Source organism: Dipodomys merriami, unplaced genomic scaffold (assembly GCF_024711535.1).
Source record: "Dipodomys merriami isolate MVZ:Mamm:240054 unplaced genomic scaffold, mDipMer1.0.p SCAF_31, whole genome shotgun sequence".
NCBI lineage: Eukaryota > Metazoa > Chordata > Mammalia > Rodentia > Heteromyidae > Dipodomys > Dipodomys merriami.
Genome location: NW_027204604.1, coordinates 6,054,438 through 6,070,880, shown reverse-complemented (window position 1 = coordinate 6,070,880; position 16,443 = coordinate 6,054,438). Strand labels below are relative to the sequence as shown.

At 52.2% G+C, this 16,443-nt stretch overlaps 1 protein-coding gene across 1 annotated transcript; it reads right to left on the bottom strand.

Annotated features, from left to right (window-relative positions):
* Nucleotides 1-318: 318 nt before the first annotated feature.
* Nucleotides 319-12,704, bottom strand: Rd3 (RD3 regulator of GUCY2D). Its single transcript, XM_070041558.1, has 3 exons — nucleotides 12,478-12,704; nucleotides 3,661-4,137; nucleotides 319-1,629 (listed from the first exon to the last, which is right to left on the bottom strand). The coding sequence occupies exons 2-3, from the start codon at nucleotides 3,954-3,956 to the stop codon at nucleotides 1,338-1,340; spliced, it is 588 nt and encodes a 195-aa protein (XP_069897659.1). The 5' UTR covers nucleotides 3,957-4,137; nucleotides 12,478-12,704; the 3' UTR covers nucleotides 319-1,337.
* Between the last annotated feature and the right edge of the window lie 3,739 nt (nucleotides 12,705-16,443).

The window sequence follows — 16,443 nt, the reverse complement described above, 5'->3', positions numbered from 1 at the left end:
CCCCAGCAGCAGCAACAAACTCCAGCATGGACAGTAGAACGTGCTAGAAAACACTGCAGCCGCGCTTGGTCTGTGAAAACTCTTCACAACATTCATATAGCTTATAAAAAAAAAAGTTCACCTTGCTGCTCTGCCTTGAATATGATCGTTTTCATGATTTTTTAAAAAAAATTTAGATTCCAAGCTTATTAGCTATTAGAATGCAAATTTAATACACTATGTAATACAATTCCAAAAGAAACAGGTGTCAATTTCCTTTTTTTTTTTTTTAACAAAGAAGTCGAGCTGTTAAAGTAATTTCAGAGTAAGTTTTGAAGTAACAGTGTGTTTTGTCAGCAGCCCCTGTGAGTATCAGGATGTAGCCTGAGATCCAACTACCGGTGAGGGATGGCGTCAGCTAGCCCTCGGCACCATATTTTGTGAAGAGTGGTTAAGGTAAATTCGCTGTAGACCTGGTATTAGTTATATAGTACTAGGTTTGGCCAGGTACAGAAAAAAGCCTAGAAATCAGAGACCTGGGCTCTAGAGCTAGTCTGAAGGTCTTGAAACTGCTACACCTCTGGCAGGCACTGTGGAGGCCCAGCCACAGAGGCCATAATGACGTCTGTGTAGTGGGGTAACACAGCAGCCCCCCCGGCCCCCACTGCCTTTTGTGGGAAGCAGCTGGAATGGCAGTGGGAGGGGGGGTCCGATGACAGGACTTTGAGGGAATCTGCCCCATCACAGCCCAGGATTCAAGGACTCAGGGGCAGAGACTCTTTCTACAGGAGCGACCTCTGGGTGGGGAATCTGGCTGCAGTTTAAGGCAGAAGCATGGCCCTGGCTGAGCCTAAATTCTTCATTCCCTAGCAGAAGAGTAGATGAATGGTTACTGTGGTCCTTGGCAGCTTGGCCAGCCCAGGAGGCTGCGTGTGACACCCCTTTCCCCATGAGACCAGCCAAGTTGCCAGCAGAGAAGGGACACCATCCTCCATTGCCCAGAGAAAGGAGGGAGCGTCCCTGACATTGGGTGAGGCCTTGCTAAGGGGGCTGGAAATTCTATTTACAGACAGCCGGGACAGATGGCTGGAAGCCACCATCTTGGCTCTCTACACGACAGGGCCAGGGCTGCTGTAACAGACTTTGCTCCGCCTCAGCTCCAAGCCCAGACTCAGCCCTGTGACCCATGGAGGAGGGCGGGGTGGGGGACAGCTTGTGTCCATTGTCTGGCAGGGGCCCTTTGGATGGGGCTACCTCTCGGGTGTCCTTGACAGGGGATGCGTGGAGAGGTTCCAGAACTGGTGGCTGACCGCCCAGCCTCTGCTGCCCTCCTCGCAGGTGGCAAGAGAGTGGACAGGTCAGTCGGCCTTGGGTGTCCGGAACTCCGGCATGCTCCAGGTGCGGGGCGGTGGCGGCGCCACGCGCTCCACGTCCTCGGAGATGGTCCTGATGTCGCTGGCGAAGGGGGAGATGCGCGCGCGGGTCTTGAAGGTGGTCAGGCTGCCCCGGGGCCGCAGGCTCCACTGGCGGGTCAGCCGGTGGGCCTCCTCCTCCTGCTTCATCCTCTCCAGGACCTCCTGCAGCACCGTGCGGAAGAGCCGGGACACCTCCTGCACCTCGGGCTCCTGCTCCGCCAGCAGCTGCCTGAACCTGGGCAGAAAGAAGGCCGTGTGCAGTGGGTCCCCTGCACATGGCGTGGCCTGCCACACCCCACCCCCGGGTAGGGGTGCACCCCCCTGTAATCCCGGTGGGGTGGTCAGTCTCTGTTCATTGCATCCATTTCCATCTGCTCCAGAGCTCAGTCGGGAGGCCCTCAGCCACACTACTGCCTCCCTGCATCCCGAGTTCAAATCCCAGCTCTGCTTCCTCCTGTGCCTGCTGGGGTGACAGCGATCTTTCTGGAAGGTGTGTTGGACTTACATAGGTAGAGAGCCTGACACCAGTGCCCAAGGGATCAGTGATAGAGGATCCGTGGCCTTAACTGGTGCAAGGCTTTCTGGTTAAACCTCTCAGCCCTACCCCGTCACCCCTCTGTGCTGTGTGATCTCTCCGTGCAGATCTGACTTTATGTCACTGTCCTATGCTACTCCTCGGGCAGCTGCAAGACCCCTTCTAGGGCAGGGGCTGTCTGACTATTCACAAAGGATCCCTGCCACTTGCCAGGAAGACCAGGAAGAATCACATGGAGTCCCGCAGGCCTGGAAGGCACCTGAACCTTCCAGTGCTCTGCATAAATCATCTTTGCTTAGCGCTCATGCAAGTCCTTCCTTGCTTTCTTTCTTGCTTGCTGACTTCCTTCCTTCCTTCCTCCCTCTTCCTTTCCTTTTCTTTCTCCCTCCCTCCCTCCTTTCCTTCCTTCCTGACTTGTCTTTCTTTGGCTGGCCCTGGTGTTTGAACTCAGGTCCTTACATGTCACTTTGCTTTCTTGCTTCATGGGATAGCACTTTGTCCCTTGAGCATACCTCCAGCCTAGATTTTTGCTTGTCATTTTAGAGATGGCATCGCAAGGACTTTTCTTCTTGGACTGGCCTCTAGCAGCTCCAGATCTCAGCCTCCTGAGTAGGATGATGGGCAGGAGCCACAGGTGCCAGGCCCATCATCAATGAGTCATTTAATACTTGGTTTCCTCTACTCTATTGACAGTCAGGACTCCACAAACTTTTCAGTAGTGACTGAGGCAGAAAGTATAATAAAAGACAGCCTCCCCTCCCCTTATCGTGCTGGAGAATGAAAAGGAGCCTTTAAGGAGAATTTCAAAGAAAGAGATGTGTCTGTTAAAGCAATGTGCAAGGGAAAGATTTGGGGAATTTTAGAATATTCTAGTGTGGATTTGAACTCCTTTACAAAGAGAAGTGCCAATAAAAAAAACTTGCATTGTTTTTTGCATTTCTTGGAAGTGGCATTAACTGCTTGCGTGTTATTTGCATTGACTTCATCCATCCGAAGGGGACAGGACCACATGGCCACAGCTCCAAAGAACACTACATTGACCTTCAGAACATTGCTGTAATCAAATTCTAAATGCTCAGTGTCAATGCCTCCCACCCCTCCCCCACACTGTGGAAGCTGGTATGAAAGAGGATAATTGCAACACCAATTTTGGAAGAGATTCTTCTGGAAAGCTTCTCTCTGAAGGTAATATTGAAGATAAACTGATGAAGAAAGAAACAGGGGCTGGGAATGTGGCTTAGTGGTAGGATGCTTTCCTGGCATGCATGAAGCCCTGGGTTTGATTCCTCAGTACCATATAAACAGAAAAAGCCAGAAGTGGCACTGTGGCTCAAGTAGTAAAGTGCTAACTTTGAGCAAAAGAAGCTCAGGAACAGTGGCCAGGCCCTGAATTCAAGCCCCAGGACTAGCCAAAAAAAAAAAAAAAAAGGGAGACAGTTGTTGAGACCCAGAATACTAAAAGTCTAGAAAGTTCAAAGGTCTTGGATCCTGCCAGCCACACCTAGCTAGTACCTCTCTCCAGTGCTTTCAAGAGCCGCCTCTGAGCTTCTGAAGCTCTGGCCTGACCTGGTATTCCTTGTACCTTTCCCATTCCTCTTCCTGCTTTGTTCCTTCTAACAGATGGCTAGGTCATCCAGGTCTTAGGTTCCAGCCTTGGGGCCCCAGGCCTCTGCCGTCACCCTCCCAAGAGCGAGCAGCATAACAGCTAGTGCCCCTAGTGCCAGGGCTTACCTGAGGATGGCAGGCCCGCAGTAGGATGGGTGGATCTTGGCGCAGACATCCTCTAGCTGCAGCCTCTCCCCGGGGCTGAGGTCGTAGGTGAGCCGGGGTGTGCTGGCCAGCCAGCTGTAGTCCACGCCCGTGCAGATCTTCCTAACTGTGTTATTGCGCTCCCGTTTCTGCCTCTCTGCCTCCCGCATCTGCCCAGCCAGCTCCATCATGAGCGTCTCCAGAACCATCTCAGCTGGGCTCCGAGATGAGAGCCGCGGCGGGGCCTCGCTCCAGCGGAGCCATGGGATGAGGGACATGGCCCCTCCAGACAGCACAAGAGGGCGTCTCCCCTGGGTTTCTCTGTCAATTATGGAAGAACCCAAGAGATCAAGTGGGAAAGAGGAGAGTTGGGGTTCAGTTGGAAAGACTTGCTATACGGTCTGGGGATGCATGCAGCCTCCTGGGTCACTTAGCTTCTCCAGACAAGCATTTCTCGTTCTAGAAGACAATATAGGACTGTTGTTAGGAGTCGTTGTGAATAAACATATACCAAGAGAACCACCTAGAAGTAACACACACACACACACACACACACACACACACACACACACACACACACACACACAGATGACTAATGTATTACGTGGCAACTTTAACCTCTCCTCTGGGATTAACCTGAAAGAGTTAAGACAATAAAGACTGATCTATTTATTTTATAGATGCTCACTGGGCACTCACTGTGGTCAGGCCCTTCGCTGTGTGCTGAGTGCTAAGTGCTAGGCATTGGTGCCAGGGCGATGATGCATACCCCTGGTTTCTTGCTCAGTTCCTGGGGAAGGAATCTGGCACACAGGCAATCACAAAGTGCTACGGCTGAGCTGAGCTGGGTCTGCATGAGCAACCTGGCTGCAGAGACAATGAGGGACCAGCGCCTGGCCAGGGAGGCCAGGAAGTCCATTCCTCTAAGCAAGAATTCAGACATAAGCTAAGAGCTGAGGAAGGATTTATCCAAGAATTGGGAGCTATGAAGTATTCTCATTTGTGTAGAGACCTGAAAGCAAGAGACTGCATGGTTGACTCTTTTTTTGGGGGGGGGAGGGGTCCGGTCGTGGGGCCTGAACTCTGGGCCTGGGCGCTGTCCCTCAGCTCTTCAGCTCAAGGCTAGCGCTCTACCCCTTGAGCCACAGCGCCACTTCCGGCTTTTTTTTAATGTGGTGCTGAGGAATCGAACCCAGGGCCACAGGCATGCAAGTGCTCTACCACTGAGCCACCTTCCCAGCCCCTGCATGGTTGACTCTTAAGTTCCAGAATCTCTCCACTGAATCTAGAAGGTTTGAGCAGAAAGATGTTTCATCTTGCAAGGAGAGAGGAAAAAGGTAGAAAGAGGAAGTGGGGCATCTGGAAGAGCCACTTCAGGTTTTAGATCAGGAATGGTAATCACCTTGGCTATTGTCAGAGGCACCAACCCACTTCTCCTAGCACCAGGACCTACCTATCCATCCATCCACCCACCTATCCACCCACCCACCCATCCATCCATCCATCCATCCATCTATACATACATACATACAGCCAGTCATGTAGTCAGTCATTCACCAAACCTGCTCTGCATAGGACTCTGTACAAGTATGATGGTAAGTTAGGGTCCGGCTCTCACACCAATGCCCTGCTCTATGCTTTGTACCAGCCTTCTCTATGCTTTGTACCACAGGTGGGTTCTCCACTGTGTCACCTTCTCCACGAGCCCCTACATCTGAAGCCCTACAACTGCTCTCGCTCACGACACTTTCTCTGAGGCTATTCATCATTTGGAATCACCCCTTTTCCTTGACCAATTCTGACTCCTTCACCAACCACAGACCCCTCTTGCAGGGTGGTGATGGGTTTCTACTCCGCAGGGTCCTGTGTGCTTTCACAGGTGTCCGCATAAATGGTGCTTGATGAGTCGATCAATGGTGAGTAGATGCTGGGAAGTTAGGCTTTATCAGAATAATGTCAAATCCACACTACCCTAGAGACCCATGTCCAGTGGACTTTAAAATGCTGACATAATGCACTGTACATGATATACATATATCCTTCAATCCAACATCCTTCAATCCTCTTTACTCCCAGAATCCCCTCCTTTCCCAGCCCGCCTCTTCCCCTTGCTGGTCCCTTCCTAGTCAGCTCCCTTTTATCGTCATGCTCCATTACCATTACTACTGTCATCATCAGATGAATTACCATTTGAAATACCTTATAAAAGTATATTTATAAACATATATGCAGATGTCTAAGAATTTAGAAATTGCAAAGGAATTTAAATAACTGCACTCAGAAGCTGACATATTGAATTGTCAACTCTTTTGTACAGCTACTTAAAGATAATTTTAAAAATTAACTAAAAAATTAAAGGGGCTGGGAAGGTGGCTTAGTGGTAGAGTGCTTGCCTTGCATGCATGAGGTCCTGGGTTGGAATCCTCAGCACCACATAAACACAAAAAGCCAGAAGTGGCGCTGTGGCTCAAGTGGTAGAGCGCTAGCCTTGAGCTGAAGAGCTGAGGGACAGCGCCCAGGCTGAGTTCAAGCCCCACACCGGCAAAAAAACAACAACAACAAACAAACAAATAAACCAAAGTGGTAAATAAAATAGGTTCTCCTTCCTTGCAAATATACATTCCTAAGAACTTGGAGAGTCAGATTCACACTGAGAACCCTTGGCCTTTCTCTTCCAATCACCTCCCCTTTGGTTCATTTCTATAGGTGAAGCGCCTTGCATCTATGCCTGTGGACACCCCTGCCTTTGCACTCAAGGCCCCATGAACAGCTTCTTTGCCATCTACAGGTGTTCACATTGACAGAGCTGATGCTCTTACCCTAAGGAGAATGGGGTATGGGAGGCCCCTGCTCACTGGCTCCTCTTTAGGGATAGGGGACAATTATCTGGCAGGGCATTCCAGGTCTCAGTCCCTCATCTGGAGGGGGTGTGAGCCCAGGGTGGGCATATCTCCTTCAATCCAAGACTTCTGGCCACCGGCCAGGTGAGTGAGGCCCAAAGAACACCAGCGCAGTAGGAAATGCAGCCCCGGGGGTCCCTCTTCCCTGGGACCTGCAGCCAGGTGCTTCATTGGAGAACAGTGGCTGGGTAGGGCTGGGTTGAGTCCTGAGTTCTGTGGGCTCAGAGCTCCTCAGGCCCACGTGGTGGTGGGTCCCCTGGAAAGGAGGAAGGTGCTCTGAATGTTCTTCTCCCCACCCCACGCCTGACTGGACAGGATCAAGGCTCTGATGGAGACAAGGCTTCTAAGGGAGCTATTTCTGTCTCTTATGCCAGCTGATGCCCCAGGAGGCTGTTGGGCAGGTCTGATTAAGTTCTTAGGGGCACAGGAAGGAGGGAGGGACAGGGGAAGCAGGGACGAGAGAGGCAGGCAGGCCACCCAGCCAGACTACAGAATCAGCTGCTTTATCTCAGGGGACTAGCCCCGGGACCTGATGCCAGTCTGTGTGCCATTTGTCAACAGCAAGAGAAACCTGCTCTGTGTACTTTGCAGTTAGGCTCTGTCTTATCCTTGCTTTGAAGGTACCACCATGGCAGAGCCCAGCTCCCTTGTGTAAGCTTCAGGTCTGGTGCTCTAGCTCACCAGCATGGGCTCAGCCCTGCCTGCCATGGAGTCCTGCTTCCTCTCAGTCAATGGCACTTACAGCTTGCCTCTGAGGAATTACCATGGAGTGAATCTTTGTGTAAAAATGGTAGGACTGGCCACAAGTGGCTCATGTCTGTATTTCTAGCTGTTTGTTAATTTTCTTAGGTATAAAAATAGCATGAAGAGGGCTGGGAATATGGCTTAGTGGTAGAGTGCTTGCCTAGCATGCATAAAGCCCTGGATTTGATTCTTTAGAACCACACAAACAGGAAAAGCCAGAAGTGGCACTGTGGCTCAAGTGGTAGAGCGCTAGCCTTGAGCAAAAGAAGTTCAGGGATTCAGGGACAGTGCCCAGGCCCTGAGTTCAAGCCCCAGGATTGGCAAAAATATATATATATATATACATACATATATATATACATATGCATATACATATACATATACATATACATATACTGCTAAGAGTCAGTGCTGGTAGCTTATACTTGTAATCCTAGTTACTCAGGACACTAAGATCTTATCTCCAATTAACCACCAAAAATCCAAAAATGGAGCTGTGGCTCATGTGGTAGTGCTCTAGCCTTGAGCAAAAAGGCTAAGGGACAGTGTGCCCAGGCCCTGAGTTCAAACTCCTGGACTGGAACACCCATACACACACACACACACACACACACACACACACACACACACACAAGCATTTGGAGGTAATGCTGAAAGGTATATGGATTTCGATGACAATTCACATTCAGATCTTTCAGAAAAAAAGGATACGTGTATGAGTACAAAACAAATTGATAAATAGGACAAAAATAGCAAAAATACAATGTTCTTATCTACAGAGATACATGGACATTTATTGCACTTTTTTGCATGTTTGCATGTATGCATAATTTAAATTTTGAATATATCTAGTCAGCCCTCCCCATCTGCAGGCAGCGTCCCCTCCCCCCACCCCCATGGCATTGTGCGGTGGGCAGGCCTGTCCCCAGCACCTCTGCTACAGTCTAGGCGCCACCTATTGGTCCACCATGGCACCTCTCCACTGGCATGGAGCCTCAGACACAGTGGGTGTGCTGGGCTGGCCTGGGCTCTGGGGACTGACGCCAGTCTTGATCAATACCAGGCCCAGGCACTAAGTTCTCATCAGGCCTTGGCTCTCATCCCTCTGGGCCCAGCAAACACAGGGCTGATGTCTTTCCTGTTCCTGTGTCTATGCAGAGTGTGGGGTCCCTCGAGGAGACGCCATTCAAGAGAAGGAAAAGCAACAGAGCTAGAGTGCGGTGTCCCCTGAGGACACAGCACCCCCCCAGGGGTACTCCTGGGCTTCATCTGGGACACACCCTAAGGGTTCTGGCTCATTTTTGCCCTGTAGCTCTGTTCAAGTTCATTAACCATCGAATCGAGTCCTTGGTTTTCTTGCTTACGAAATGGACTGAGTACAATGGAGTGGCCTACTCCTCAGAGTTCCTGTGAGACTCAAATGACCAGAATTGATGTTCTTATGACAAGCAGGTAGACTTCTAACTAAAGAATTTAGAAGGCCTTGCTAGAGCAGGCAGGAGGGAGAGATGGGGGGGATCGAGACTCAAGGCCAGTCTGGACCAAACAGTTACCAAGACTCCAGGCCAATGTGAGACCCTATTCAGAAAAACAACTAAAGCAAAAATGGCTGAGTTATGGCTCAAATGGTAGAGCAACTGAGTTCAAACCCCAGTACTGCCAAACAGCAAGGAGTTCAGGAGCAGGAGAGAAGTCAGGAAGGAGGTGCTTCCTTTATTCCCACCTGATCGCTGAAGGGAACAGGGACAAAATGCTGACCTGGTGAAACCAATGCACAAAGCAGGAAGAGCGGAAATGCTAAGACAGTGGCTGAGCGCCCCTCTAGATCCCATGGTCCTTTCTGAGAGTGCGCCTCTGTCTAGAAGCAGGGTTCTATGTCCAATTAGCCAGGGTGATGCTAGACTGGGGGCATGGCTCAAGTGGTGCAACACCAGCAAGAAAACTGAACAGGGTTGGGAAGGTGCTTAGTGGTAGCGTGCTAGCCTAGCATGCCTGAAGCCCTGGGTTTGATTCCTCAGCACCACATACACAGAAAAGGCCGGAAGTAGTGCTGTGGCTCAAATAGCAGAGTGCCAACCTTGAACACAGAGAGGCTCAGGGGCAGTGTCCAAGCCCTGAGTTCAAGCCCCAGGACTGGCAAAAAAGAAAGAAAAGAAAAGAAAAAGAAAACTGAACAAGAGGCCGAGGCACTGAGTTCAAGCCCTGATGCCAGCAAAAAAATAAAAGACATAGTATGCATGTTCATGACTACTCTGAAATCCTGGTATTGATTAAACCTGCCACCAGATTTTATTTTATGTGTTCATAGGGGGGAAACTGTGTATATGTATCTCACTATGTCACAAAATGTTCTTAGAAATGATTACAAGGCCTAGCACCAGCAGCTCATGCCTATAATCCTAGCTACTCAGGAGGCTGGTATCAGTTCAAAACCAACCTGGGAAAAAAGTCCATGAAAGTTGTATCTCCAATTAACCACCAAAGCCTGGAAGTAGAACTGTGGCTCAATTGGTAGATCACTAGCCTTGAACAAAAAAGTTCAGGGGGCTGGAAATGTGGCTTACTGGTAGAGTGCTTGCCTAGCCTACATGAGGCCCTGGGTTTGATTCCTCAGTACCATATACACAGAAAAGGCTGGAAGTGGTGCTGTGGCTCAAGTGGTAGAGTGCTAGCCTTAAGCAAAAGACGCTCAGGGACAGTGCCCAGGCCCTGAGTTCAAGCCCCAGGACTGGCAAAACAATATATATAGCTGTAGTGCAACAGAGCTGATGTTTTAAAAATCCAATGGACTTCAATTTAGTTCGCTTACAACATTCTGAGAATATGTTCTAGGCACAAAAAGAAAAGCTTGCTGCAAGTGTGACCTGCGCTCTGCTCCTGACCTTCCTCAGCACCATGTTCTGGCTGAAGCATGGAGAGGTGAGCCTCCTCTGTGGAGACAAAGCCTCCTCTGTGGAGACTCCTCCTGGAGTCTCAGGCTATCCCAGAGGGTAGTAAAAAGCTTTGCAAGCGCCACCTGTGCCCCTGGATGTTGCTCTCCCCAGACCTTCCCCTCATTCCACATGTCCCGCCTCCTGCCTCTCCCCTTCATTATCCCCTCTGCCCCCCCCCCCCCACTCAGGCTTCTCCGGCCTATTTCTGAACATCCCTGAGGACAGAGTTTTCCATCGCTCCCTAGGAGACACAACTACCAGCTGTGGCTCATTAGAAATGCAAGAGCCATCCCTTGCTCCCAGGGCCGAGAGGCAAGACGAGCCTCTGGGCCCAGGCAGATAGGATGGGGAGCAGGGATGCTCCGTGGTGAAAACAATGTGGGAACAAGATCAACACCCTCTAGCTGGAGGAAAGAGGGTGCCCACAGCTTCTAGTAGGTTCCACGCCCTGTACCGGTGCCCACACAGCTAGTGAAAGAGGCAGATCTTGGTCCAAGAGATGCTGATTTCTCAGCCCAGAGAGAGCCACACCCCAAGGGACTGTGGCCCTAGCTTGTCCACTGCTGCAGCTGAGCTATCTGCAGACCAGGGGAGGGGCTGTCCCTGGCGTCCCTCTGGGCCTGTGGCCACTGAGAAGCACCTGCCATAAGCTGTTCCACAGTCTAGGCTATCTTATGGAGCAGGTGAAACTCGATCTTGTGTCTGGGCAGAGATTCTGCAGAAGGTACATATTGGAACCACTCTCTTCTCTGATTCATCTTCCAATCCCAGCTGTGTTTTGTTCCCAAGGCCCAAAACCAACTTCACTGACTGTGAGTGGACTTTCTTTTTGGCATCATAGAAAAATAACCTGTAATCCATCAAGCCTCGTATGACTCAGCCTGACCTTCAGCCTAACCACGTGGCTAAGCCCTACTCATCAACCCACACCTCAACTCTGAACTCCTCCCAACAGTCTATCCAAGAGGTCGCCCTAGACCTGGCCCCACTGGGGCGTGGCACAGGGTGGATCTGTAGTGAATGTGGGTCTCTAGTTTTTAATTGTAGTTCTCTCATTCACTACAACCTGTGAGGCAAGAGCTATATTTGTAGCATGCCCTGGGGACACAGTAGACACTGATAAATGGTTCCTGGATGGATGGATGGATGGATGGATGGATGGATGGATGGATGGGTGGGTGGACACACAGGGGTAGTCAGTCCTCCTCGAATGGAAGCAGAAGCAAACCCAGGAAGAACAATTACTCACATCCAAGTCACTATCATGGCTATAAGGCTCTTCTCCAAGAAACTCTGCCCTCAGTTGAAGGTCACGAGCAGACTTTCCTGCCAAGTGCAGTCATCGCCCTGGAGCCTCACCCTGGCCCAGCCTGCCCAGGCCCATGTCCTAGATAGCATACCAGGACCTCAAAGATGGCTCCGCGGCTGAGGCCCACCTACCACGCATGTGCCTGTGTCCCTTGACTTGGATGTGTGCCTTGGACTTAGATACTAAAGCTGTAGTTCTGAAATCAATGAGAGAACCTCTAATTTGGGTACACACACACACACACACACACACACACACACACACACACACACACACACACACACACACACACACACACACACACACACACACACACACACACACACACACACACACACACCTCTCCAAAAAAGCAGAAGAGAATGGCTTGCTCACTACTGAGGATCCAGTAGCTATGGCTTACTAGGACAAGGACTGGGTCCTGGGAACACTGCACGAGTCCACTCATCTCCTACAACCGATGCGGGCTGAAGGGGCTTCTCCTGACTCTGGAGCCAGCCTGTCTGTGGCTCTCAGGCTATCCCATGTGAAACCACCACTCTTAGCTCATGACCATCTGCTGGTCCTGGGGACTGAACTCGGAGCCGGAGTGCTATCCCTGAGCTTTTGGACTCAATGCTGGTGTCCTACCACTTCAGCCACAGTTTTCACTTCCAACTTTCTAGGGGTTAATTGGAGATCAAGAGATTCATGGACTTCTCTGCCCAAGCTGGCTTTGAACTATGATCCTCAGATCTTGGCTTCCTGAGTAGCTTCGATTACAGGCATGAGCCCACCAGTGCCTGGCACAACTGTTTTCTGAACTGATCTCTTGTGATGGTGTGAGCCACCAGCATCTGGTAGGGCTCTGATCCCCGCCCTGGGGCTGGTGTCTGTGGGTAAGTCTCGGTCTCCTGCAGAGATCCCCTCTTACCTGCTTTTCTGAGGTCAGCTTCGGCCAAAGCCATCGCGGAAGTGCTGCTCTTTGCTTCCCAGTCTGGGAGAAGAGGGTCTGGCAGGAAAGGCAGAAAGTTGGGCAGCCGGTGTGGGGTGGTGGGGGGTGGGGGGGGGTGTTCAGGAAGGTAGGGTGATGGAGCTACATCCCCCCAGGCTTCTGCCTCTCCTCTTCTGCGTCAGCCTGCCTCCTTGTGCTTCTTACTCTTTCTCACTCCAGAAAGCACTGCCAGAGAAAGCAGCACGGACGGGAGGCAGGATCTCGCAGGGCTGCTGTTTGTGGAGTTGTGCCTGTCCCAGGAGACTCGAGCCAGCTCCCTGCTGACGCTGGAGGCGTGCCAGCTGTGGTTGCCAGGGAGACCCACCTAAGCCTCTTTGCCCAAAGCAGTATTATCTGATGAACGAGCAGCTGACCCGACACAGATGCCTGAGAAGACCAGCGTGTGAGAGTGCCGGCTCCAGATGGCATTCTGTCCCCTTCCTCCGCCAGCCAGCTCTCAGTGTAGTGTGTGTTGGGGAGGGGACGGGGTGAGGGAGCCCAGGGTGTGCCAGCTATTACCAGATGTTTCCAGCTGCCTGAGGCAGGCTCCTGAATGAGATTCTCCCCTTTCTGCCTATTCTGCCAAACGAGAAGGGGTTATGCTGGGTGCTAGGGGCAGGGGCCCTGGGAAGGTGCTTCTCCACCTTTTCCCTGACCACAACCCTTTCCCATCTTCCTCTCTGATGATGGGAATTCCCCCTTCCTGCAAGGGAAGCTTCAGTGCAGAGAGTGCTGATTGTTCTGGAGGTTTACCAACTCATGCAGGGAGAAGAGGACACGTGGAACTCCGTGTGGATTTGAGGACTCTGGGGGACGCATTCGTGAGTGACAGAGGGCGCTACTCATGTCCTCCGCATCCCCCTTCCTTGCTCTCTGGACACTGCGTCACCTGTGCACTATTTTGGCTCGGGGTCACAGGTGGGCAGACCTGTGCTTAACAGCCACGAGATAGCACAGAAACAGGCACGAAGTTCTGTGGGGGAATCGCTGTGTGGTCACAGGCAGTACACCGCATTACAGAGATTTACATGAGACCACGCTGGGTACTGAGGGCCAAAGGGACTTGATAGGGGTATCATGTTTTGATTGTGTGGAGAATGGAGCCGAAAGCATAGCCAAGAGGCAAGTGGGCTTGGGTTGCCCACCTGCCTGCATGTCGGAGTTCTTCCTGAAGCGGGTGTGCTCGCTCTGCAGCCGCGTTCCTCGGCCTGCCCTTCCTCTGCCGTTCAGTAGTCAGCGGCTGGATCATACACTTCCCCTAACAACTTCACAGCACAGCACAACGGTCCCAAAGACTGAGATCACATAGGGCTGGGAGATCCCCACATGTGGGGAAACTGAGGCTGGTCTCCTCTGACCCGCAGTGCCTAGGAGCCTCTACCTCAGAGTCAATTAAGGCCAGAGCAACTTGAGACTGCTGACCAGGGTTCTCCACAGAGCCGCCCAGTGAGCAGCAAGGGATTCTGATCGGCAGTCCAAATGCTTCTATGTGCTTCCCCGTCTCCACACATCTTCCCTCCTAGCACAGAGAAAAACCCATGCATGCACCCCAGCTTCCTTTTCTAAGCAGCTGCGAGCAGCCCTGGGCAGCTGCAGGACTCAGAATTCTCAGCTGACCCTCGAGTCTCCTACCTGTTTATGCATCAGGCAGGCGCCCCAGAGGCGCAGGTGCACCTGAGAAGTCCCAGGACAGCTGCTCAGAATACTCAGCTGAGCTCTCCACACCCTACCTCTGTTCTCCAGGGTCACCTGAGCTGGTAAACATAGCAACAAGAGTCACCTGTCCTCATTACTGGCTGTCTCATTCTCCATTCTCTCTCCAAGAGAGTTCTCTTGGTGGCTGGTAACTTGAAATGGTGTGTTTAACTCCCAAGTTGCTTGTATATGCCTTGCTCACTTTCCCATAGTTTCTTACTAAATGAAGAGATTACCTTCTTTCCCCTTTCCTTCCCTCAGCCTCTCCTCTTGTCTGTAGTCTCCCTTTCCAATCATTCCCAATGGAATTGTTAGCTCTTTTTTTTTTTTTTTGGTCAGTTGTGGGGCTTGACTCTGGGCCTGGGCGCTGTCCCTCAGCTCTTCAGCTCAAGGCGAGCCCTCTACCACCTGAGCTACAGTGCCACTTCTGGTTTTCTGGTGGTTTATTGGAGATAAGAGTTTCACGGACTTTCCTGCCGGGGCTGGCTTTGAACTGTAATCCTCAGATCTCAGCCTCCAGAGTAGCTAGGATTACAGGCGTGAGCCACTGGCACCCCGCTGTTAGCATTTTAAAACACACGCACAAGCCATGGACCTTAGCAGGCATCTCCAATCATGTTGCCCACATGGCCACGTTTCTGCACTGGGGTTAATCCAACTCCCTAAGTTTGAACCCTCTTTTTCATGGCCCCATGAACTCTGGCAAAGTCTGCCACATGTGAGTTTACATTTGATTTTTGCAACAATCACTCTATGTCTTTTATTTACATTCAAGTACTTAAAATAGATGTCTGGCAGAGGATCATTAAACTCTTTAAACCTGTAAGAGTCTGGGAAATGGGCGTTATTACAGCCTCTGTTTTACACTGGGGAAACTTTGATAGTGAGTATAAGTAATCAGCCAGAAAGCTCACATGTAATCAATGGCAGCATCTGGGGTGGGATTCAAGCCAGGTGGTCGCTATCATCTCCGTTCTGTAGCTGCAGAAGCTCTGAGCGGCTAGGTCCTATGATGATAGGTCCTACCCAAGTTAGGCCCGCAGGGTAGGACCTCCTGGATTGCCTCCACCAACCCCAGAGGGGCAAAGACCTGAGGGGCAGAAGAACTTGCCACTATGCTAGTGGCTCTCAAGTTGAAATGTGCTTCGTGATCCCGTGGTCAGCTTGTTCAACAGGCAGCTGGCTGGGCCTCACCCCTGGAGGAACTGGAGGTCCGCCTTACTCAATGTCCCCTGACTGTGAGCCACAGCGACATCTTGCGGTGGGAAAGGGAAGGAACATTGGACTCGGTACGCCTCAACTAGCCAGCCACCAGTGCAGGGAGCAGCCGAGCCAACCGGCGCCCCCTGGTGGCCAGCCTCGGCGGGGGACGAGCTGCAAGCCGCTCTCCCGCCCCCCGCCATTGCCCGGGAACCGGGTGTGCGAGCCAGCTTTACGTTCCATTCACCCTAGAGACAGGGAAACCTGGAGACGCGGAAACCTCACCTTGTGTTGCTGAACCGCCGGCTTCATTTCAGAATTAGTCTGCTTTCGCGTGTGTGTGTGTGCGTGTGTGTGCGTGCGTGTGTGTGTGCGTGTGCGCGTGCGCACACACGCGCCCGTCCTAGGGCTCGAACTCAGGGCTGCGTGCTGTCCCTGAGCTTTTCTTTCCCGCTCAAGGTGAGCATGCTGCCACTTGAGCCCAGGCTGGCTTTGAACCGTGATCCTCAGATCTCAGCCTCCAACGTAGCTAGGATGCCAGGCGTGCGTCGCCGGCGCCCGGCTTCACTGCAAACCAGTGTCTCCGAAGTTAGGAACCGGAGCGGGCGTCCAGGACCTGGTGAGAATCCAGGCTGACCTACACTGGGCCGGGAGCACCCCGCGCAGCTCGGCGTTGAGCTGTCCATCTGCTCTGTGGGCCAGTGGACATTGGCATCGGACGGGGGGAAGCCGCGTGCAGGCCGCAGCCGCCCCGCACCCCTGCACCCCACCCGCCCCTCCCCCCGCTCCCCCGCACCCCTCCCTCCCCTGCTCCCGCACCCCCTGCACCCCTCCCCCCGCACCCCTGCACCCCACCCGCCCCTCCCCCCGCTCCCCCGCACCCCTCCCTCCCCTGCTCCCGCACCCCCTGCACCCCTCCCCCCGCACCCCTGCACCCCACCCACCCCTCCCCCCGCTCCCCCGCACCCCTCCCTCCCCTGCTCCCCCCACACACCCTACGCACCCCTCTCT

Bases quoted from the DNA above. Each gene is read 5' to 3' on its own strand.
- Rd3 (XM_070041558.1), bottom strand. From the start codon at position 3,956: ATGTCCCTCATCCCATGGCTCCGCTGGAGCGAGGCCCCGCCGCGGCTC. The intron at 1,630-3,660 runs GTAAGCCCTGGC...CTTTCTGCCCAG, and splicing joins TGCGGGCCTGCCATCCTCAG to GTTCAGGCAGCTGCTGGCGG.